The 25,625-nt window shown below is 36.9% G+C and overlaps 1 protein-coding gene across 4 annotated transcripts in view; it reads left to right on the forward strand.

Moving 5' to 3' along the window:
• The window catches only part of becn1 (beclin 1, autophagy related), a 93,433-nt gene that overhangs the window by 25,799 nt on the left and 42,009 nt on the right, over window positions 1-25,625 (forward strand). For all 4 annotated transcript variants that reach the window (XM_084135149.1, XM_084135147.1, XM_084135148.1 and 1 more), the window contains one exon: window positions 14,252-14,310. In XM_084135149.1, the coding sequence (XP_083991275.1) occupies window positions 14,252-14,310 (59 nt within the window). The remainder of the gene's footprint in view (window positions 1-14,251; window positions 14,311-25,625) is intronic.

Raw genomic sequence — 25,625 nt, forward strand, 5'->3', positions numbered from 1 at the left:
ATCAAAATAAAATAGTCAACCAAACATATAGAAAGTTAACCAAACCATGTCCGTGCTACAGAGGTAGCCCCTCGTTTAGGAACGAGCTCCTCGGTTTGTCTTGGCTGGTGCTCAGGGACGGACTGACAATCTGTGCGTTCTGGAAAAGGGCTGTCGGCACAAGAAAAAGTAATAAAGCAATATGAACAGCCAACAGCAGGGGCACTAATACGATCACTTATGCTACGTGTAAAAAAAAAAATGACTGAGGAAGAAGAGTCGGCCTACTAGCCACTGACAGAAAGTTAGTTTTATAAGGCTACTGCACTTTTAAATTTTCTTACATTATATTTGAATAGTTAAGTTATAGTATAGCAGTGGTCTCCAACGTGGTGCCTGTGAGTTGCCCGCTAAACACATTCTATAAATAGCGATCCACTGTAAATCGGGGCTCCAGACTTCGACTAAATGGTATAATTTTGCGACCTTTTCAACTAAACTTTTTAATTTGCACTTTTGCCTCTACAAAATTACCCAACTCTCTTTGATTATACGCTGTCATTTGCGTTGCGTATGAGAAACATCAAATGGTAAACGCTCAAAAAGCGGAACAAAACTTGTTTGATCTGAGCAGCGCAGAGCATTATCAGCTCGGCCCAAAAAACAGCGATCGCGGCCAAAGCTGATCTCGATCACGCAAACATTATTACACAAAGCTGCGCGATCCACTGAGAAGCATTTAAATTCAGCGCAGAATTCTCTATCTCTATTATAAACCCACAGATGTGATTTAAGCTTTTAAAAAGCCAGATGAAACAGCGCTGATATTCTCAACATATTGACGCAAAAAACAGGCGAAACATTGTTCCAAGAACAAACCAGTTGGAAGACATTTCACTCCACAACTTATGAATTAACTGTAGTAAAACGAACTTTTTTTGTTATATTAATATAGTCATGTATGTAATGTAATGCAGTAGGCTAATGTTTTTGTTAAAGGAGAACTCCGGTCAATTTTAACATTAATTTTTTTTTGTAAATTTGGAGTGCTGTCAGTACAGAGAGAACAACAACAAAAATCGGTGTTGCCTACACCGCGTTATCCTCTTTTTAAAATTTGCACCCTGTTGACTTAAATGGGGCAAGTTTTAAACCTGCTTTTTTAGCCTCTTAACATCCTTGATGTGTCATTACAAGTGCCCAGCCATGTGAGTGAATTCCTTCAGAGTGAACATGGTGAATCTGACTGCAGTAGATGTGAAAGATATGAATAAAAGTGATGTTAATTCAGCCAGCGCACATACCTGTATTTACTTCCTGTTTTCGGTCGAAGCCCACAGTAGTTGATTGTCGAGTTCACGTGCTTGATCATAGGTAACTAAGCAACAGTGGAGAACTCGACAATCGACTACTGTGGACTTCGACCGAAAACAGGAAGTAAATACAGGTATGTGCGCTGGCTGAATTAACATCACTTTTATTCATATCTTTCACATCTACTGCAGTCAGATTCACCGTTCACTGAAGGAATTCAACCACATGGCTGGGCACTTGTAATGACACATCAAGGATGTTAAGAGGCTAAAAGCAGGTTTAAAACTTGCCCCATTTAAGTTAACAGGGTGCAAATTTTAAAAAGAGGATAACACGGTGTAGGCAACACCGTTTTTTGTCGTTGTTCTCTGTACTGACAGCACTCCAAATTTACAAAAAAATGAGCTCAATGTTAAAATTGACCGGAGTTCTCCTTTAAGAAGTTATGGCAGTTTATTTATTTATTTTTGCATTTATATTTATACTAAATGTTTGGGCTACTGTTTTGATAACACATACAATAGGTTTATAGAAAATCAACAAATCATTAAAAAAAATATGTAAAAAATCAATAAATATTTTCATAATTTTTCAGGAATTGTTGATTTTTTTTATTATTTTTTTAAACGCTTGTAAGTCTGAACCAGAATATCAAGATATTTTATTATTTCGCATATGATGGTGTAAAGTAAAAAAGCACCATCATGTTATATGTATAATAAATATTTGAGTATAACAAACAAAAATCCCTTCTATTATTTTATCCCTTGAGGTAGCCCTCACACACAAAAAGGTTGGAGACCCCTGGTATATAGCTATGTTTTATAATTACAAGTTTGTGTAATTTGGGGTTTCTGTAGCCTGCAGTGACATTTCATTATTTGCATTTTATGGCATTGTACATTTTTTTTGTCTTTATTTGAAGGCTGAGGCTTCATTAATAAACACAACCCCAATTATCATCATTGGTTTGAGATGTTACTTGCTGTGAATACTTTGTCTGATATGCTACAGTATTGTGGCATAGTATCAGGACATCCTGGCTATGTCTGTCGCACAGGGGCGAATGGCCGGATGATGGGCCTATTTGGGAGAAAGACCAGGGCTGTTTTTTAGCCCCAGACCCAGTCCGTCCCTGCTGGTGCTTCTCCAGCTCAGAACCACCCGGTTCTGTCTCACCTTCACTCGCCATGTTATTCACGTTTCTGCCTGCGTCCCCATGGTTGGTGTGTAAGATTGCAGTCATCCAAATGATGAAAAAGTTTTGTCGTAAATAGTTTTTTGCGACACCACGATATAAACAATAGAGCATGAAACAATAGACTCGCACAGCCCTAATTCCCATGGCTCATTTTTGAGGACAACTTAGGGTGCTTTCACACAGGGCTCGTTTGCTGCAGTCGAGCCCGGGCGCGATTGTTCCTGGCGCCCCCCGCAGCGTTCTGGTTTCACACTCAACTTGATTTTATCGAACCCTGGTGCTTTTGCGTGCATCATACGTCGTTTGCACAGTGCATGATAGAAAATCTTAGTTTTTTAAAATTAATTTATTGCTATTATGCGCAGCTGAGTAAACAAGACAGGTTTACTGTGTGTGTGTGTGTGTGTGTCGTGTAATGTGGCTTTCTGCTGCTTGCAAACGGACTCTTTTGAGGAGACAGTGGATTTACATGAATTTGTTGCCCTGATTTCACGCGCTATGCGCGAATACACTGCAGGCTCACTCACTCTTGCTCGCTAGCATCCAAGGAATATCATCAACACTATTATGCCTTGCATGTTTTATTTAACTAAATACATCATAATCAGCTAAAACGCATGTGCAGGTTACTTTACTTCCTGAACAAGTGCGCACCCAGTCCGTGTTGCTTTCACATTCATGCGAACGTGCCCCATTCCGAACTAAACTGCCAGTGTGAAAGCACCCTTAGTGTAGCCTAAATTCAATCTATTCATCAAATAAAGCAATCATGTCTCTTCAGAAAATTTGGATTAAACCGCTCAATTCATATGGATTAGTTTTACGATCTCTTTATGAACGTTTTGAAGCGTCAAAGTGTCAGTTACATAGCTGTCAATGGAGGGACAGAAAATTCTCAGATTTCGTTCCAAAGATGAACAAAAGTCTTGCAAGTTTGGAACGACATGAGGGTGAGTAATTAAAGAATTTTCATTTTTGGGTGAACCATACCTTTAAATACTGTTTTATGGCAGAAAAAAAAAAAAAAAATGTACTTTTTGCATTCAAATGAATTATATAATTTTGCTTATAAAAAATATCTGGGGTCTGAGGTGTTATCTGGGCCCTGGAGGTGTTCTGACATGCTCTGACATTTGTGCTTATTTCTGTTACTTGTGACATTTTCATGGCTAAAGATTACACTGTATTCAGCACAAACTCTGCTACAATAATATGTCAGCAGCATGTATGTAATCTCTTCATTTACTGCTACAAATTGATAACGGTCAGATAAGTATGATTTAAACCATGCTAGTGTAATTCCACTAATACCAACATAGTTTTCTAGTCTATTTAAAAGAATGTTGTGGTCAGTGGTGTCAAATGCAGCACTAAGATCGAGTAACACTAATAGAGAGATGCAACCACGATCGGATGATGCGCAAATCATTTGTGACTCTAATGACGGCAGTCTCGGTACTATGGTATGGTCTAAATCCGGACTATAAATCCTCGCAGATATCATTTCTTTCAAGAAAGGAACACAGTTGTGAAGATACTGCTTTTTCTAATATCTTTGACAGAAAAGGTAGATTCGAGATCGGCCTGTAATTGACTAATTCTTTAGGATCAAGTTGCGTTTTTTTAACAAGCGGTTTAATCATAGCCAGCTTAAAGGTTTTTGTTGCGTATCCTAGAGACAAAGACGAATTAATGATATTAAGAAGAGGATCTATGACCTCTGGAAGCATCTCTTTCAGTAGCTTAGTCGGAATAGGGTCTAACATACATGTTGTAGATTTAGATGATTTAACGAGTTTAGTAAGTTCTTCCTCTCCTATAGCAACGAATTAATCAAATTTTTTTTTTAAAAAGACTACAATGAATAAAAAAAAAAAAGACTACAATGCACTGCCTGATGCGATACTGTAGTAGATGGTTGCATAGTTATAATTTTGTCCCTGATATTATCAATCTTATAAGTGAAGAAGTTCATAAAGTCATTACTGCTGTGTTGCTTGGAAACTTCGGTGCTTGAAGCTTTCTTTTTCGTTAGTTTAGCCACCGTTTCAAATAAATACCTAGGATTATGTTTATTTTCTTCGGTAAAAGTATTATTCTGGTTGAGTACCATCTGTATAGGCCTACAAAAACGCTATTAGGTCTAAAACAGTTTTGGATAGTTGTTAATATGAGAGTTATGAGACATTTAAGAGAATTAAGTATTGTATTACATGAGTAGCTCTTGGCCACTTTTCGTTTTTAAAAAGTATCTCTCAAATGAAAAAAGGTTGGAGACCCCTGATCTAGAGGGTGTGTAGAGCTAAAGAACTGACTGCTGATGGTTGTAGTTTTTTCAGTGAAGAAATTAGCAAAATCAACAGCAGTTGAAGAGGTGGTGGGTGGTGACGGAGGGGGACAGAGGAGTATGGAAGTAAAATAATGTCAAATGTTTTTGAAATAAAAAGCCTGTTGAATTGCACTACTTGAAAAAAATAGGCATTGCATTAACCATGCTTGCATTTTAATGCATTGTATTTTTAGGGCTTGCATTTTTATGGGCTGAAATTCAACATGGTTGAATATTTAAGCTTTGAATATTTCAATTAAAAACATTTCAAACACCTTTTCATTATTAAAAATTCAATAATCCATATTCACCTTTCATATTTCACTTCCAAAATATTCACACTGTTTAAAAATACAACCAATAATATTCGACAGGCAATTTTCGGTCCATTTTATTTCGCTTTGCAAAATTCGCTTCCACAAATTCAGTGGTTCAAATTCGACAGTAAATTCAACATTGACGTCCAGGAACTGCAGGAAAAGCAATAGATTACTGAGCATACTCTCCATCTGCTGTTAGTCGACCTCACCATCAGATGGTGCAAAAGCGCGTGTTGTTGACGAAGACCAGCAAAATTAGAGCAAGTCATTCATTCATAAAACTCATTTACAGCAATGTAAGTGTATTTGTGATTATTATGACAGCTGTTTTATGTTAAATTCAGTGCCTTCACGGTTACTTTTCCTGTGTAGCCTACATGCATCTTTCTCTACCGTGAACGAGATTATAATGTTATTCCCCGATGCGGATGTACAGATCCAATGTTACATTTTTGAGGTTGACATATATTTCTCTTGGTTGTTTAGTTGCCTTAACTTTATATTGTGGCGATGTGCTGCATGCAGGCTATTAGGATTTCCCTCAATACTTCTGGACATATACAACGCTTAACGTAGATTAATGGACTACAGTGATGTAAAAGACCAAACTCGCAGGCAAGCAGATGGACTCAGAATAACGCGCAAAGCTGAGCGTTTCCCGGTGATAGACTGGCATAAAGTTGGCTTGATGTTGGACATTCGCACATTTAGGGACCGTCTCTAAAGTGTATACGACTTTGGTATACACGTTTCTAACTCCGATAGCATTTGAATAGAACGACTTACAGTCATAAAACCAACTGTAAAGTGTTCATGTAGTGTCAGGCATAATGCGCACCCTTTGGATTTTTGATATTTATTCAAATAAATTTAAGTTTGCTAATGAAGTTAGAAACGTGTATGCCAATGTTGTATGCAACTTTAGAGACGGTCCCTAAATGTGCGAATGTCCAATGTCAAGCCAATTTTACATTTAGTCATTTAGCAGACGCTTTTATCCAAAGTGATTTACAGTTAAATTAACAATAGGGCAACAATATGCAAGTGCTATGACAGTTTAAGCTAATGCAATACACGTAGGCATACTATATATAGTATATCAGTATATGTATATCACCAGTAGGCTTATATGTATATCGCCAGTATATCACGAAACGCTCAGCATGAAACTTTGCGCGTCAAGTTCATATTCTGAGTCCATGCTTGCCTGTAGCCTATATAGTAGCCTACAGCCTACTTCCCCAATAAGGTGCAAGATTGATCTTTCATATCACTGTATTAGTACATTAAGCTACGTTAAGCATTTTGTCCCAACTGAAGGGGAATCCTTGAGTATGAGGTATTGAGGGAAACCGATTATAATCCTGTTCATGGTAGAGAAAGCTGATGACATGTAGAATACACAGGGAAAGTAACAATGAAGTTATTGAATGAAACATAAACACACAGCTTTTGTGTGTTTATCATCTTTTCCGCACATACTGACACAGATAATCATTTCCATTTTATGAATGAATGTCTTCGTCAACAAGCGCTTTTGCATCATCTGATGGTGAGGTCGACTAACAGCAGATGGAGAGTATGCTCGGTAATCTATTGCTTTTCCTGCAGTTCCTGGACGTCAATGTTGAATTTACTGTCGAATTTGAACCACTGAATTTGTGGAAGCGAATTTTGCAAAGCGAAATAAAATGGCCCGAAAATTGCCTGTTGAATATTATTGGTTGTATTTTTAAACAGTTTGAATATTTTGGAAGTGAAATATGAAAGGTGAATATGGATTATTGTATTTTTAATAATGAAAAGGTGTTTGAAATGTTTTTAATTGAAATATTCACATCTTAAATATTCAACCATGTTGAATTTCAGCCCATAAAAATGCAAGCCCTAAAAATACAATGCATTAAAATGCAAGCATGGTTAATGCAATGCCTATTTTTTTTCAAGTAGTGCAATTCAACAGGCTTTTTATTTCAAAAACATTTGACATTATTTTACTTCCATAGAGGAGAGAGTTGAATGTTTTAAAGAGCAGTTAAGGTGCAGATTAGCAGTATTGCGCTGCCTTCTGCGTATGATGATAGAGCGTTGTTGAGAGACAACAGGAATGTACTGAAAGCACATGTTGATTGTGAGAAAAGAAGTTGGAGCACAAAGGGAAAAGGAAGATACCTAAGTACCTTACCGGTCTCCTTGCTTGGTGGAGTCGCGCAGGTAGAGTCGCAGGTCTTCACATTAGGAGGCTGAACAAATACTAAATAAATATACTGCTTTTCAATGCTTGAGTAAAAACAGCTGTGCACACCCTTACAATTAGTACACTAAAAGCCAATCGCCCATGAATGTCTGAAATTTAAACTAATGCTGAACATCACAGCGCTTAAGTGCAATAACAACAAAAAACACCGCAAACATGGCTGTTATTCTAAATAGCAATGAGTATAATTAAAATACAAATTGCTATGAAAGTAGAAAATAGAAATAAGCAGAGAATCAAAATGAATCCTCCCTAGTAGCAAATAAACTAAGCAACAGAACTGTATTAAGCCAGACACTTGCGTGCTCTCACTGTCTTCTGTGACTAATCACTTTTCCTCCCTTTCTCCTAACTTGCTCTAGTTTATGTCTCCTTACAGTTGCTGTGCACACCCTTACAATTAGCACACTAAAAGCCAATACCCTGTGCATGTCTGAAATCTAAACTAATGCTGCACAGAGCTTAAGTGCAATAACAAACAACTCAGCAAACGTGGCTGTTATTCTAAATTGCAACGAGTATAATTAAAATACAAATTACTATGAAAGTTGAAAATGGAAATAAGCTAATGACATCATAAAAAGTTAAGCCACCGTGTCACCATATTGGTATTCCCTCACATTCTATTGACTTAATAGGAAATTATCTGTTTTTAATGAGAAAACATTACCTAACGGGTCAGCGTTTTTATATCTGAAGTCTCCCTGTACATTCTTATAATGCAAACGTCCTAAACATTTAAATGGTTATTGGTTTAAAGCTGGGAATTGCCCCTGCTTATTAAAAGTTACATTTATCTTTAATACAACAATTATCATACCAACTAGCGGACGAGTGACCTCAACATTTGTTACAAATGTCACTTATGTCAATTATGTTGTTATATAATATTGTTTTTAATCATATTCTTACTGTGATTTTCATTAACAGCATGTATTTCGAAGCAGTAAAGATAACGACTTAAACGTTGGTTAAATGAATACATTTGCTCAACAATATATACAAATAACACTTAATTCATGCAAAATGTCATGCTAGTAAAGCTATAGAATTTGAGCTGACCTGTATTTTTTTTTTTTTAAAGATCTCCAAGAGTCCGAAATGGATTTTGGTCAACAAAAAGACATTAGAAAATAATATACACACTTCACAACTTATTCAGAGAAATTACGCTGACTGCGTATGTATTTAAAGACATGAAGCTTTATTTCGCCCTATGTCGACAGGGAATCATAAGATGGCCACTGAATACTTCCGGTGGCTTCACCGCCCACTGGCAGTTTAGAACGCAATGAGCAATCCAGTCATTATACAGATCAGTGGTACTACCAATAGTACCCAATAGTTTTGTGACCTTATTTTGCTTAATTTGCTATTACCTGTGTAGTGTCTGGACTGAATCAAATGATCGAGTCTGCTCTAGGCCTCAGGAAAGCTTTTAACCTTCTGACTTCATGTAAATCACAGACCTGGCACCAGTAAGTCTGTACCCAATTGCCCCCTTTGTCATGTTTGTTCCCTGGCCAATGCAAAACAGGAACACCTCGAAGCTCCTACATTACTTCAAAAGATCTTAATCAACTCCGATCAACTCCCCCACGGCAGGCATGAAAGGCCATGTGGCATAGAACATTGGGAATAGAGACAGACATTCTCTTCATTTAACTCATAATTGAGTCATCCCAGAATGTATATGATATATTCCTGTGTGTATGTATGTTCCTGCATTATATTAGCCTAGTTACGGCATTTTAGTTACATTTTAAATGCTTATATTCTTATGTGAAAGTGTTTCACTCCTTTTAATGACTTTCCATTCTATCGTATTTGGTATTAAAATGTTCCTTTTTTATGTTTATGCCTTAATGATGTATATAGTATGTTACGATAAAATGCATCATATTATTTTTACCATCCTTTGGGGTAAAAACTACCAATTCTGACAACATCATAAAACATGCAAATTAGGCTGTCAGAAGGAGACAAAGTAAACTCTCTCCCGCTAAAAGTTCCTACCTACTATTGGTCAGTTCACCCAAAATAGGTGTGGACTGATTTGTCTTTAAAGGACAATGACACTAGCTCATCTTTGCTCATTCTTCCCTTCACTCATTTTTCTTTCATTCGGATGAGACAACATCTTCTTGATTTTCGGCAACTTTGCTTTCAAGTTAACCTTTTAAACTTCCTGCGGACGACTCGCCCTCCGGAAGAACCCGACAACAGCAGGGATATTAGGCTGCTGTTACTTAAAGAGCTGCATGGATCCAAGATACTGTTACACATGCATCTCATCTCACATTTACATTCACTTAAGACATAACCGACTATGTTTATGATGATACTAGACAAGACTGCAATTACAGATACATTAAAGGTCACGTATTATGCCCCTTTTCACAAGATGTAAAATAAGTCTCTGATGTCCCCAGAGTGTGTATGTGAAGTTTCAGCTCAAAATACCCAACAGATCATTTTTTACAGCATGTTTAAATTGTCATTTTTTGGGGCTCAGAAAAACGCGCCGTTTTAGTGTGTGCCCTTTAAATGCAAATAAGCTGCTGCTGCACAGCACAGGGGGCAGAGCTTCATGAGCTCGTGCTCAGTCTCTCAGGACAATTTCATCTCACGGAATGATGATAATATCAGAAACTCTCAGTAACGGTGTTCATTTCGAGTCGGACAATAATGCCTACAGAGTCAGAGTGCTGTATAGAGATGGAACAGGTATAGTTTAGTAGTTTAATTACGGTTATAACGTATTTGTCATCTGCTTGTATGCATCCATTATTAATAGCCTACAAGTCTGCTGTTTCGGACCAGGTCCGAATGATGATCAAACATATACTGATGAGTTTAATAAAGTTTATTGTACATCACACAAAAGATGAAGTGTCAGTTTTACTTCAGAAAATCACCGTAAGAGCTGAGTAAACACAGTAAGTTATAAGAAGTGCGCAAGTACATAAACGAATTTCGGTAGAGTTGAGGGAGCATTTTCTTTAAAAACTAAATAATTCCACCTCGTCTTCAGCGGCTTGCCTCAGATTTCGGGAGTAAATAGAGAGAGCTATGTGGATTAATACATCCAGCCACACAACACCTACAACGCTTGGGAGACATTCTCGTCAGTGCAGCAGCTGTGAACTCGATCAGGGCGGGGCTATGTTGAAACGGCAGTGTCTGTCAACACTCGTGGGCGGGGCCTGTGCTTAGTGCCGTCACTAAAACAGCATTCTGAAAACAGGTTGTTGGGAGACACTGCTGATGATTTATGGGGATTAATAAAAAAGGAGTGAGTGGATTTTTATCACTATTGGCTGGTTGTGTACACGCACTGCCAACACACATTTATGTCCAAACAGCATGCAAAAGTGAATTTTGCATAATAGGGGACCTTTAATATAAATCATTCATTCATACACTTCATATAATTTATCTTAGCACTCTCCCTTCCATGATGTTTTCACACAAAACGAAACCTACGCTGCATGCTGCGCCTGCATGTGTCTGTTGCTAACTTTACTTAAAGTCGGCATGAAACGGAAGTTGAGATTGTCATTTTTTCCTTGTTGTGACGTATATCCGAGTGAAACGGCTTCTGAAATTAGAAAAAAATGTAGGGTGGGGCTTGATTTCGTCCTTCGGGAATTGATTGGATCGTTGGAGGTTGGGCGTTGCAAACAAAATGGAGGCAGATTTGAAAGCCAGTTTACATTCAGTTGTGGAGGATTTCCGATAGCCGCACCCTCATCAGCTCTGGCCGCACCCTTTCGCCATGGCACGTGACCAAAAGAGAAGAGAGGTCGTTTCGAGGGGGGAGGGAAGGGTAATGTATTTGATTAAAGATTATAAGGGTACATGTATTTAAAAAAAAAAATGAAGTGCACAGATAAATCATTTATAACAAACACTACAATATTACATATAAAAAGAAGATTTGTCAAATTTGATTTCATGCCGACTTTAAAGGGATAGTTCACCAAAAAATGTAATTGTCATTATTTTCTCACCCTCATGTCGTTCCAAACCCGTAAAACTTTAGTTTATCTTCGGAGCACAAATGAAGATATTTTTTTAAATCTGAGAGCTTTGTGTTCCTCCATTGACAGCTACGCAACTGCCACTTTGATGCTTCAAAAAGTTCATAAACAGATCATAAAACTAATCCATATGAATCGAGGCATGCTAGAGATGAAACTGATATATATATTGGATATATTCAAAAAATGAGTAAATAAACAAGTGAATTAAAGAGGCGCCCGTATACATGGATTTCTCGGCGACGTCATCACTGCTTGCGCACGCAACCAGGAGGCAAAAGACCCGCGCTCTTCGTACCGGAGTAAAGGGTTTAGGCTAGTAGCATAGTGGTGGTGTTGTCGCTAAGTAGGGATGTTAACCGATGACCGTTTGACCGATGGTTGACCGTATCAACATTAACCGATCAAAGCTGTCGATAGTCGGTTAAAAAAAAAAAAAGTGATCTCTAAATTAGGCTATTATAGACAGTGGACTAAACGCTACTACAGTTAGCCATCTCATTCCAATATCTTTTTGTGTGAAGTGAACAAATCCCTCACACTCAATTTTTCATACTCGCCTCTTTGTACTTAATAAACCAATAAAAACATTTGCCGCGAGGTCACAGCGTTTTGGTTCGCGCGCTCATAAGGTTTGCGAAAAGTAAAGGCTTACAGGCTAAAACACTCGTTGTTAGAGCCAGGGCAGACGGCAGGATGAAGCGTGCAAAGAAAAGTAGTGTGTGGGACCATTTCACCAAAAAGAATGACACAGATGTAAGTTGCAACTTGTGTGATACAGTGCTTAAATACAGTAGTAGCACATCATCTATGATGTAAGGTGATGATGATCATCATCTTTCTTTATTATTGTTAGCACTACCCCAAACTAAAGCGGCGTCTCTTCGGAGCTGTCATTTTCTTAAATGAGCCGCGGCAATGTTTCAAATGAGCTTCTAACGCTAGACAAATGCCTTTATTTTCAACGCAATCACCTTGTAACTGTTACCCAAACCATTTAGAAACTAAGGAGCCATTTGTCCTCCGATTACATACAAGCTCCTCGGCGCCGCGTTTGCGGGACTCATGTTTCGCGCTGTAGGGGATTTAAAAAAAAGTGATGTGAGTTGAAGGGCGGTGCCGGGCCAGTGTGTGTGTGAGCGGGAGGCAGAGCGGCAGAGAGATGCGACAGAGTTGCAAAATTGCAGACGCGGCTCGAAATGGCTGTTATTTCAAATAGCGTAGCATATTTTAAACTAATCGGTTAACCGGTTTCAACCGGTTAATGAGGCTGGGTGGTCGGTCAAGAAAATTTTTTGTTTTCGCCATCCCTATCGCTAAGTCAAAATGCCATGCATTTGCAGTTAGCCGTAAGGATGTAACCAAGGCCCTTATGGACATACACCCAGGCATCATAAGGCTTGGCTTTAATGTCTTGCCTTTGACTAGGGAGCACATCTGACCTCAGCACGCAAAAATCCAGTGCAGCATCAAAGTATTTGACGAGCTGCACATGACCACATAGCACGTAGTTGTATGCATCAATGGATTTGTACGCTCTAATCATTTCTCTTGTATACACACTTGGTATACACCATTGCTGAGAGTACGTTTTTTAATATAATCGCCACGGTCGGAGGTACTAAGGCTTCCCACATAATCCATCGTCAAATCTTTGATTTACAGTAAAGTAACGTTATATGTGTGCAGTCATGAAATGTTGCAGGTCGTAAAGTAACGCAAACAAGGTCAATATAAAAGCAAATTCAGGCTCAAATTCAATGCTGCACTGTTAACATGGCTATTGCATTACTAACTTAGTCTAACACGATAATTCATACATGCATCACAGTATGTCCGGATTTTCATTCGTAAACAGTTGGACGTTCTACATAATGTTGTATTAATAGGAAACACAAACAAATAGATCCAACTCTGAAATTGCAGTCTATTATTGAGTCAACAAGAAATTACAAACAATGCGGAATCTACGTTAATTACAATGTTCTTTTACAGAACTCGGCATAACTCGGCATAACAGATAGCGGTTTTTTGCCTCCTGGATGCGCGCGCATCCGGTATTGTTTGTATACAAGAAACCCGTGTATAGGCTATTTGTAGGCTTACACGCAGGTGACTTGGAAGATGTGGGTAATATGGCTTATCCATTTTTCAACACGAACTGGAGGTAAGCAACTGTTTGCTAAATTGCAGTTAGTTTGATAGCTACAGAAGCTAAAGAACTTATAGATCTCCCTCCTTTTTGTTTTCATTTTTACTGCATTAAAGATGAAATGGTTTAAATTCTGTTTTCTCGCAGACGCAGTGAGGGGAAAAAAGGGCAGTCTGCTCATAGCTCTGCTTCAACTGTGCCATACCCTCACTAGGCCTGACCAAAATTCCTGACATGTCAGAAATTCATCTGACCATCCTATTGCCAGTTGGGAGAGGTTAATCGCTTCTCATTTCCCCCTGTACACTGCATGACAAACGACGCACGACAAAGCTGAAATTTGGCTTTATAAAATTAAAAAGAGTAAAAATAAAAAAAGTTGTCCTAATTGGAAATCGGCTCAAAATCTGACAGAAATTGCACAGTGTATGCCCGGCTTAAGAGAAGCCACTGTGCGTCAAAACTTCTGACACTGGCAGAATTTCATGGTTACCATAGCAACCGCCCAGAACAACCTAGCAAAAATCTTTTTCAAACTAACATCAAAGTTTTTTTTACAATCTTTACTCTTCTAGTTTTCTAATTAATATTACAAAAATATTTGTGGTCTTGAATCTATTAAATTCATAATTATATAAAATTGTGTGTTGTTTTAGGAGACCTTTTTGGAGAGCAAACAGGATGGTGTGGCTCGGAAATACATCCCACCTGCAAGGTATGATTTACCCTGATGACACCCGTTTTTACATTTTCACATGTCTTCTGGAAAGAACTGCATGATTAACCTTTAAAATATTACGATCTTGATCAAAATAATATTGTTTCCCACAGGTATGACTTGTGGTGGTAGCCAGTGGAAAAAGCTGGCATTACTTGCTGGCACAAAAATAGTCTACTTTTTTGTGACATGGGGCAGGTTTAACATTTTGGGGTCCCTAAGCAAAGTCAGGACATGAAACCCCCCACCCCACCATTGCATGTTACTTTGAATTACACAATAGTAATACCGAACAGAATTAAGTGAGACATACATTTATTTATTTTTTTCTGATTCCTTTCGATTCTCACTTTCTATTCCAAAAAGATAAAAATAAATAATTGAAACATTTAGATATCAAACATATTTATGCTGTCTTTTTGCAAAACATTTTGTTACAGCTGAAGACCATAAGCCAAACTCAGCAGCCTCAAGAACATTTACACAGGGAACTTTGCCTATAGGTTTCAACAAATATATCAGCAAAAACATTAAACACATCTCTTACTAATATATATTTCAAACATCAATGAAGACAGTTAATAAGAAAAGTAAACATCAGTAGCAAAAAAATACAACTGAAAGTGCAAGAAATCAAATATAAAATAACAGTCAGCATATAGTTTTCTTTTTATAAATAAAATCCTTAATCACTCACTCATTCGGTGTATGAATGAGTGAGTGAATGGGTGAATGTGAGGCTATATGTAAAGCGCTTTGGTGGCCATACTGTAGGTCTGTGAAAGCGCTATATAAATGCAGTCCATTTACCATTTTAATCCTTATTAAAGTTACACAAGTTATTCAGTCAAGATCACTGATTTTATGAGGATATTTTAACAATTTTGTGTATTTGTCCATTCAAGCGCAAGAGAACTCAATTAAATTCAGTATTCGTGCACTAAATGAGATGTCGAGTGCATCTTCTCAGTTGAAAGTCACATTTATTGTGCACAGAATAATGGATTAGCGTAATTAGAAATTTTTATTTTATAACAAGTATCTGATTCCTGACCTTAAGTATGCAATTCCAGAATAGATATTCGATTCCCAAGCTGCCGGTAAATGTACAGGCAGTGACGGTGCAGACACTGCTTGTTCAGTGTGCAACCTGGCTGGGTTTTCTGCCTCAGATGTTTCATTTAGATTTTTGGACGAAAAAATTGAAAGCTTTGGCAAACTTGCAGGCAGCATTGGATTTCTTCTTTAATTTTCTTTATTTTTTTTTAGTTCCGTTTGGATATGTGTGCTTCATGGTTGTTTCTTTCAACTTATCCAGACCGCCCGGTAATAAACAATGTCAAAAGCAGTCATTAATTGAGTTAACTGTTTTTTTTTTTTTTTGTTATTCACCAAATACGTATGTAATGATTCTCATAACATAGTTGAGAATCATTTTTATACAAAGTTTGGTTAAAAAAAATCCTGAAACCTAAAAAAAATATATATTTGTGAATGAAAGAAAATCCCAATTGTTTTTGCCAATAAATGTAAAATTCTGTCAAGTCAAGTCATCCTCATTTATATAGCACTTTTAACAATGTAGATTGTTTCAAAGCAGCTTTACAGAGATAAACGTATAATTTAAGGTAACAGAGATTGTTTTAGTTTTGAGTTAGTTTTGATTCGCTTCCGTCGCAACGATCATTTGTTATTGAATTAGGGGCCGCTAAGACGACACCATTCTCTCTACACAGACTTTAAACGCGAACCTGTGAGAAACACTGATGGCATTCACATGCGCATTAAGAATTGGTTCTATAGTTAAGTGCGTTTGAATATATGTGCGCAGGTTTGGAATTCCCTACAAACCAAGCCTAAACAAAGTACTGGTCTTTCCTTATAAATTTTGATACAGAATTTTATTTTATTTTGTCACTTCGGGGTAGGTACTGTTGGGAACTTTTATTCCTTCATCGAAGCAAGACCAGGAGATGTTGGGATCGCGTTCAAACAGAAGTTATTTTTTATTGAGCGTGGCTGCAGTTCGTCCAACAAAATCTAAAGTACATAACTTTTCATGGTGTCTTATAGGCAATTCAGTGGGCTGTCCTTAAAGGTGCTGACCTTACACACAGCCTTAGGGATGAAGACAATAGAGGCAATTACCCCCAACTGAGATAATGGTACCCCCCAAATTGTATAAACAACACATGGTCACAAGAACTAAGACTAATCAGCAATATTTTAAAATTTATGCGATGTTTAATAGGCAGCCAATGCAGTGTTGACAGAACCCGGCTAATATGGTCATACTTCCTGGTTCTGGTAAGAACTCGAGCTGCTGCGTTTTGAACTAGCTGTAGTTTGTTTATTAAAACTACAAAAAACATAATTATAAAAATTATAAAAACATAATTTTCGAGTCTATTTAAAAGAATGTTGTGGTCGATAGTGTCAAATTCAGCACTAAGATCGAGTAGCACTAATAGTGAGATACAACCACGATCGGATGATAGGAGCAAATCATTTGTGACTCTGAGAGCTGTTTCAGTACTATGGTACGGTCTAAATCCTGACTGGAAATCCTTGCAGATATCATTTCTTTCTAAAAAGGAACATAGTTGTGAGGATACTGCCTTTTCTAGTATCTTTGACAGAAAAGGTAGATTCGAGATCGGCCTGTAATTGACTAATTCTGTACGATCAAGTTGCGGTTTTTTAACAAGCAGTTTAATCATAGCCAGCTTAAAAGTTTTCGGTACATATCTTAGTGACAAAGATTAATTAATGATATTAAGAAGAGGATCTGTGACCTCTGGAAGCATCTCTTTCAGTAGCTTAGTCAGTATAGGGTCTAACATACATGTTGTCAATTTAGATGATTTAACGAGTTTAGTATATTCTTCCTCTCCTATAGCAACGAACGAATTAAAATTTTTCTTCAAGGAGACTACAATGCCCTGTCTGATGCGATACTGTAGTAGACAGTTGCATAGTTATAATTTTCTCCCTGATATTATCAATCTTGTTAGAAAAGAAGTTCATAAAGTCATTACTGCTGTGCTGCTTGGAAACGTCTGGGGTTGAAGATTTATTTTTCGTTAGTTTAGCCACTATTTCAAATAAATACCTAGGGTTTTGTTTATTTTCTTCTAATAGGTTTGAAAAATAAGCAGATCTAGCAGCTTTTAAGGCCTCTCTGTATGCAATCGAACTCTTTCCATGAAATGCGAAATATCTCTAGTTTTGTTTTCTTCCAGTTGCGCTCCATTTTTCTGGCTGCTCTCTTAAAGGCAGGGTAGGTAGGACTATATAAAAATAAAAGATCCAAATTTGTTAAAACTTTCTATATATATCAATACATAATTAAAATGTAAGTACTCTGAAAAAAAGAGTATAAAAATCAAGTGACTCTAGACCGTTTAATCTGTATTAAACACAGCTCATTATTTCGATTCGGGACGAATCAAAGGATTGGCTTAGGCGACTGTCACTCTCTCTCGCAACCATGGCAACCACCCTTTTGCCACGGGATCTGCCCACTTGCGCGCGCACGTTTGATTTGAGGAATTCGAGAGGCACGGAACCTAGGAATAGCAAAACAATGGCAGAGAAAGAGCAATCAAAATTCACATTACCGGCATGCAGTTAGTGAAGGCAAACAAGGCAAAAAAAGAAGACAGTACAAGAAAAGGTAATGAACAAAAAGTCTTTGGATAAACAAAGAAATAAAACGCGTGTCAATATCATCGTGGCTTTCCAGCGACCACCCCGTCCTCAGCCTCTACTTCCTCGGACCCTAGTTGCACGCCACGGCCTCTTGCACGACCTCCTCTGCTTCGCCCTAAAATTATTTTTATTTTACAAAAGGACATTTTACAAACCTACATTTTGCGCATGTGCTCCTGCATGCACTTTTCCAGTCACAACACAGCAATCAAAGGAGGACGCGCTGAAAACTGTAATGCTGTTCTCTTCCTTCATAACTCGTACTGAGAATGTTTGAGTTGCAGAGGAATTTGTGACTGTTTCAGCTGTTCAACCACATCAAAGTTTCGTAATTAGTAAGTCCGTGCTTTTTCTCTTTTTGTTCTTATGTGCTGAAGGGCTGCTGTGCCTTGGTGAAACGGTGTTTGTACGTACGTGAAGAGCTCTTTTCCAAAACGCCATAAACCTAAAAAGCTGCCTCAAAGAACCAGCAAAAGTAATGATTATGAATGTGTAAAATATTGCAATAAGACATTTTAATTGTTTATTAATTTCTGTGTCGGCTGCAAAGATGAAGTTGACGATATTTGACTCGCGATCTTCGCAGTAGGCTAGTGAACGCATGCACCGGAGAAATGCACATTTAGGCTACATAGTTTTATTTTGTTTTGGATGGTTTTGTTTAGAACCAGATTTCTGTAAATATATTCCACATTTTTTAGGCCTGTGAGGCGAGGCTACGGTTCGGTTCACGATGATATAATCTCCAGTTCAAGCACCTTATGTTGTGATTGATAGCCTATATTTACTTTATGTATTTAATCCAGGAATGAAAATATTAATGAATTAATGAAAAAAAAATATATTAAAATTAAGATACAATTAATACAAAACGAAATTCGTTTTAAAGAAAGGCTTTGTGCTTTCTGTTTTGAGGTCTCTGTTAAAGTTTGAAAGTCTTAGTGCAGCTTTCAGAGCGCTCGCGTCCATAATGGAGAACTGTCAAGTAATATTGTTTTTTCCTCATAAATGCAAACACGAAAAATAAAAGACAAAAACTTTTTTAAAAAGACAAACCATAAATTTAGAAAAAAAAAAAAAAAAAAGATGGATTTATACCGTTTTGAAAATGTTATTTTTTTTTTACTTTGAATTGATCATCAACAATATTGTTGTTTGATTTAATAATCACTGTTGCAAGAAGTGCCTAGTTAAGTTTTTTTTTTTTTTTTTTTTTTTTTAAGTGGAAAAAGTAGGGGCTGCCACAGATTATGTTTAGTTAGCTCCTTTATTGTTTTTTTCTATAGCCTAGAATAATATAGGTCAAATGCAGCAAGTCAAAAGACCAACTGGACCTTCTTTGCCAGTTTGCTCACATTTCTTTGAAGGATGGCAAAAATATCGCCTGAATATCGATATCTAGATATTGGAAAAAAATATCGAGATATTCATTTTTGTCAATATCTCCCACCCCTACATGCAGAACACCATATATGTTATGAATCTTACACGAAATTCATCTTCATCACAATATAACTGATGGTAATGTAAAAAAGTGTATCAATGCAACCTGTTTTTAGCTTATATAACTAGCTCGTTAGCGAATCAAAAAATATATATTTTAAATTTACCAATATCAATATGCAAGCTTGATAGTGAGTACTAAAATACATCTTATTTGTTTATATTCATAAGCAATTAGCGTTAGATTTTTTTATTACATGTGATTCTGACATGATGTCACTACATGCACTGTGCTCCTTCCTCTCTGCTTGTCTCAGGTAAATAATGCGTCTTCAGCTCAGCGGTTGGAGTCGCGCGTTCATGTGTTTTGGGGGCGTGGCTTTGGAAGGAGCCCAGAAGGGAGGGGGTGGAGTGAATGGAAATAATGAACTGTCTTTAAAACAGTCGTGAGAGGTCTACAGACACTCGATTTTTATACTTTCTTTTTCAGAGTACTTACATTTTAATTATGTATTGATATGTACATAAAGTTTAAACAAATTTGAAAAAGAAGTTTTTTAGACCATTCCTACCTACCCTGCCTTTAAGGGCCTGAGTGTGCTTGTTGTACCACGGCGTTGGACAATTTTCTTTAATTTTCTTTAAGCGCAAAGGAGCAACTGTGTCTAAAGTGCTGGAAAAGAGAGTTAAAAGTTTGTCGCAATATCTAGTTCTTCTAAGCTATCTGGGATGCTGAGATGATGACTCTGTAACTTAGTTCACTTCAGCAATAATTTGCCAAGTGTCGTCTTTGAAAAGAGATCAAATGTAAGTATGTGCTCTAGTCCAGTGGTTCCCAAACCTGTCCTGGAGTACCCCCAACACTGCACGTTTTCTTTGTCTCCCTAATCAAACACACCTGATTCAACTCATCAGCTGAATAAATGGATAACTACAGCATAAATATAATTTAGTACCATAAAATCACCTAAAAATACACAATATTAGATAAAAACATTATCGAACAAATATATAGTACATTCATTTCATTAAAAATAAATAAATCAGTCATTTTTGACACGCGAAGAGCACCAGAGGGTTAAACAATTGAGTCCTGGTGTACAGAGGACATTGCATAAATTATGAATAAAATATATTTTTTCAAAAATGTTTTTTTTTCCATTTGTTTCTTATGCTCTAAACAATGTAATGGCAACTTTTTTTATGGTTCTCAGGAGGATTTTATATATAATTATAATATAATATATATATATATTATATATGCACCAATATCTTTTTTATTCTCGTTGTGTATTTTTACACCTACTGCAAATAGCTTACCTTATTGGTAGAGGCTATTTACACTAACTCCGCCTACCATTGTCTGATTGAGCCAGACAAAATTACAAACGAAATCCCACTGATAACAGGATTGGTGGCATGTAGAGTAAGGCAGGTGGTGCTAGCTTTTGACGCGAACAACCCACATTATAATCTGCTTTTTTACGAACTCATTCTTCTTACTTTTCCCATCGCATAACAGCTCGGAGAGGCTTTTATTGTAAATGAAAATTAAGAAATTATTAGAAAAGTGTAAATAATGTGTCTAACATTTATTTAATGCTGGGAATAAAGTGTTTAGCGGGTAGGGTCAGGGACAAGAAATGTCTCAAGGCAGCATCCATTTATCATTTTAATAAATATAATCATATGCACTGAATATGTTTTTATTGCATACTGTTTTATGAGATACTAAAACACACTAGGGTGCAAATAACATCTGGTACAATTTACACCAAGTATAAATAACATCTAACAACTATTTATACTTGGTGCAAAAAAAATCTAACTACTGTTTACACTTAGTGCAAAGAAAATACTTGTTGCTGTTTACTTTTATGCCGGGGACTCACTGCACGATTTTAGCCCCAATTTTTACTCGCCGACAAATTTTGTGGAAATCTCTGAGAGGCAAAATGAGAGGCAAATCCATGCTCTTTCACATGACTGTCAATCGCGTAGTGTATTATCAAAGACACAATCTGACAGAAGCATTGATGTGCCACGATGCCCGTGCAGGGCTCCAGACTAACTTTTCCACTGGTGCTACCACCTTTCTCAGTTGGTCACACCAGCACATGATTTTCTCAAGATCACACTTTTTTTTTTTTTTTTTTTTTTTTGCTACAACAGGATTAATCAATGCATGCAGATGAATAGTTGTATTAATCTGCATACCCTAGTTTTGCACTGATGTAAAAAGACTGAGAGTGGCACGAGACCTCATGTTGGTAAAATGTTTTAATCTTTTAACCATCAAATGAAAACCATAAAAAAAACCTATCAAAAACAATATAAAGAAACCACCATGTATTAATGTTTGATAATATTTTTATTGTCAGCTGTACAATTGTACATTTTACGGCATCAGCCGTGAAGTTTTTCAGATTTGCCGATGTGTTAGAAGCGGGACTTTTATTTTTTGTCAGGTGGCACTGAGAATGGCAGTGCCTGATCACACAGTGCTCTCATTTTCCATTTTCATTAGTTTTCGATCTCTGTTTAACAGTCATATTTAATACACCATTTGAGTGCGTGACTATGCACTCGCACAAATGCGACCACACACAAATTTTACCCGCACATTCTCAAAAAATGGTCGCATATGCCCATTTTGCTCGCAGTCTCGAGCCCTGCCGTGAGATATTTATCATGTTTGTTCAAAGGGTGCATTTGAAGGCAGATTGCGTCACAGCAGCGCGACGAAGGCTGTGCCAATTCGAAGGCTCCTTCAAATGCCACCACCAAATACGTCCTTTGTTTCCCGTGAAATGAAGGATACAACAGATGGAACCTTTGCGGCCTTGCCTACCCCTGAATTCATTGCGCGCCAGTGACGACAGGATTTTTTAGAGAAATTGCCAAATTACACTTTTAAACGCAAGTATTGGGTTTCAACTTACTTTAAAAAAAATATATATATATGTATTTTAGTGGTTCAAATGTTGACTATATATAATTGCATCTTAGTAAGATATAAGTTTATACTCTTTATTATTTATGGAAACGGACCATGGTGAACATATTTTGACAGTTTGTGAACCTGAAAGTAAAAGTTTACTTTCAGACAGTTTAATATAACTTTCAAAAAAGTCCAGTACAAACGTTAGTCACTCATCAACGACTGCTGTCACAGATGCTAGGTGACAAGAACAGTCCTCCATAGCTAGACCATCCCATTTAACAATGCTCAGTCCGACTTTCTCAGCCTTCGAAGGTGTGGCCTTTGAAGTCCAAGTCCTTTGAAGGATGCAGCCTTTGAATTGGCACTCAGTCATGCAGTGTGTTTTGTATTAAATTTACATTGGCGACAACCTTTACCCAACGAGAGCAAGATACAGTGCAAGGAAAAGTTCAGGGGGAAAAGTTTTAGATGCAACAGAACATTAGCAAGCAAGCAACTGTTCTTTTCCTCGTATTCATTTTTCTTTTTTTCCCCGCTGCAAATCACAGACAACTTGGATCGCAAGCTTCTTGTGGGCTATAATTTTTAACAGGAATAAATGCAGTCCGTCTTGTCTCGCACGTAATTTTAAGTTAATTTCTGTATCACTTCTCATGTGTTTGGTTTGGAAACCTAGTTTGTAAACCAGACAGAGTTGTCAGCGATTCTTCTTGAAATTTTGTGCAATGTGTGACACCCTGTTGCCGATCCATCATGTAATGTGCACACAGCAGCAACTAAACGGTACTCCAGACTAGGCACGGACTGGCCATCAGGAGCAGCAGCAGAATTACCACGTGCACCACTGATCGATATATAAGTGGCACGCACATCCTCTCAAACAGCTTGTGAGTCGCAAATAGCAATTTTTTTTTTTCGTGGCTTATTGTGCTTAAATGGACAAATTCACACAAAATGTCAAAATGCCCTTTTGGGTGAGTATTCAGGTAAAGTTTTGGACCTTAAATATTTGAGAAAGATAACATGTTATGTAACAGTATATTGGATCTGTGCATAAGCTCTTAAAGTGACAGCGGAGTCAGACTAATATACCTGCTGTTGTCTGTCATGTTAATCAAAAGGACAAAAGACAAATAATATCACTCATTGCTATTGTCTGAATAACTTTTGCAATTTTAATTGTAAGCATTAATCTTTATTTAATTTTTACAATGAATTTCTGCAGTATTTCTTACACGAATACTACTGTTAGACCCACCTGAAGAACTTAAAGCCATGCTTATTTAATTTGTCTCATGCTTAAAACTGTGAAATTCCTTTATTAATTCCAATAATTCCAATAAAAATCTTCTTGATCATGTTAGATATTGATTATTGATCACTCCAAACCCTTTTTGTTCCTGGTAGTTTGCTACTTAACCCCCTGAGGTCGGCTGTCGCGCCGGCGCGATAGGCTCGTTTTTTTCCTTATCAGTGCAACAGAGACGAAAAATACTCTGTTGATTTTGATCTTACATACTTGTGTTTTACATCACTAGATCCTGTTAGGTGTGTATTATTTTTGTGTATACTCACAATAAAAACAAAGTGTTGTGCTTTTTGCCAAATAAAGAAAAATAAACATGATGCGAGTTCTGCTTTCTCTCTGTCAGTGTAGTCCATTCTGAAACGCGCCCGAAAATGAACTGTAACTCAGTGAATTCTCAGTCAAACAGGCATACAGACACACAGGCATGAAGCTTGAATTCTCTTCTTTTAAATGAAGTAATTTTTATATAAAAAAAATATTCTCAGTTTATGTAATATGTATGAAAAGAGAGAGATGTCAGTCGTTCTCATCTCAGCTCATTAAGTTTTAATGTGACTCCGCCCACGGAGAGCGCGCGCTATTCAAATGCAAATAATCTGAGGTGATCCAGGCAAACCCGTGAACGCCCACATCAGCTGGATAACACACACCGCGAGTTCACTTTCAAACTCATGTACTTTACGACGCTGTGAGGAATAATACTATCTTGATAATAATCCTGGAAAATTTACCTCAGAAGTGCTGGAAGTTTCATTTCGAGGAGCAAAGAGATCCGGCTGAGGAATAGGTCAGTTCTATATCTGCTTTGTTCTAATCGCAAGTGTTTGTACACGCTGAATGAATGAACGCACAGATGCGTGCTGTTATGTAGCTACAGCTGGCAAAAAGACTGTTTAAATATGAATCGCGTTTCTATGTATGAATGAATGAACGCACAGATGCGCGCTGTTATGTAGCTACAGCTGGCAAAAATACTGTTTAAAAATGAATCGCGTTTCTGTGTGTGAATGAATGAACAGCTTTTACCAAACTCTATTGCTATACTGAGATGAGTAAAAATCGGATAGATTATAAAGTTTTTACTGTAAAATACTGCCACATCAAATAAGCTTATAATGTTGCCAATTTCTGCTCATATGAATTGAATTACGTATGATAAAATGTATACTTTAGTTTTTACAAAGAAAGATTACACTGGAAATATTGTTACAATTTTAATTGTTGTTGTAATTGTATAACCTTTTTAATAAAATGGCAAAAAAAATAAAAATAAAATATATATATATAATAAATAAATATATATATATATATAAAATAAATATATATATATATATATATATATATATATATATATATATATATATATATATATATAATATTTATATATATATATATATATATATATATACACAAGGATAGATGTAAACAAAATCTTAAAAGGTCAATATAAGCCTTCTCTTTAAATAATTTTATTATGCTTTATTAGTGACACATTTGGGTAGAGAATATATTCCAAATCTGAAAATACAGTATGAGAACAATTAACTGCACAATTACTAGAAATGTTTACCTTGGATATTATACAATTTGCAAGCACAATTTGTGGAAAAAACAACAACAACTGTGAACCAATTATATATATATTGTCCTTGCATTCTTTCTTGTGGCTCAGTCACACACCTGAATGAAAGGCTCATTACGTATGCAGCCTCATTATGCGGGGGCCCATTGTCTCCTCAGGTGTGAATCACGCCCACCCGCATATTGCCTTTTCAAACAAAGTGTCGTACAAAATTTAAATCGATGTTAATGTTATGTGAATGATTAGGAAGGATGATTTTCACATCATTTTGAAGAAAAAACTCTAGGCGACAAAATGCATTATTCAGAAGTCTTATTGACACA

This window comes from Abramis brama (genome assembly GCF_963993115.1).
Source record: "Abramis brama genome assembly, chromosome: 14".
NCBI lineage: Eukaryota > Metazoa > Chordata > Actinopteri > Cypriniformes > Leuciscidae > Abramis > Abramis brama.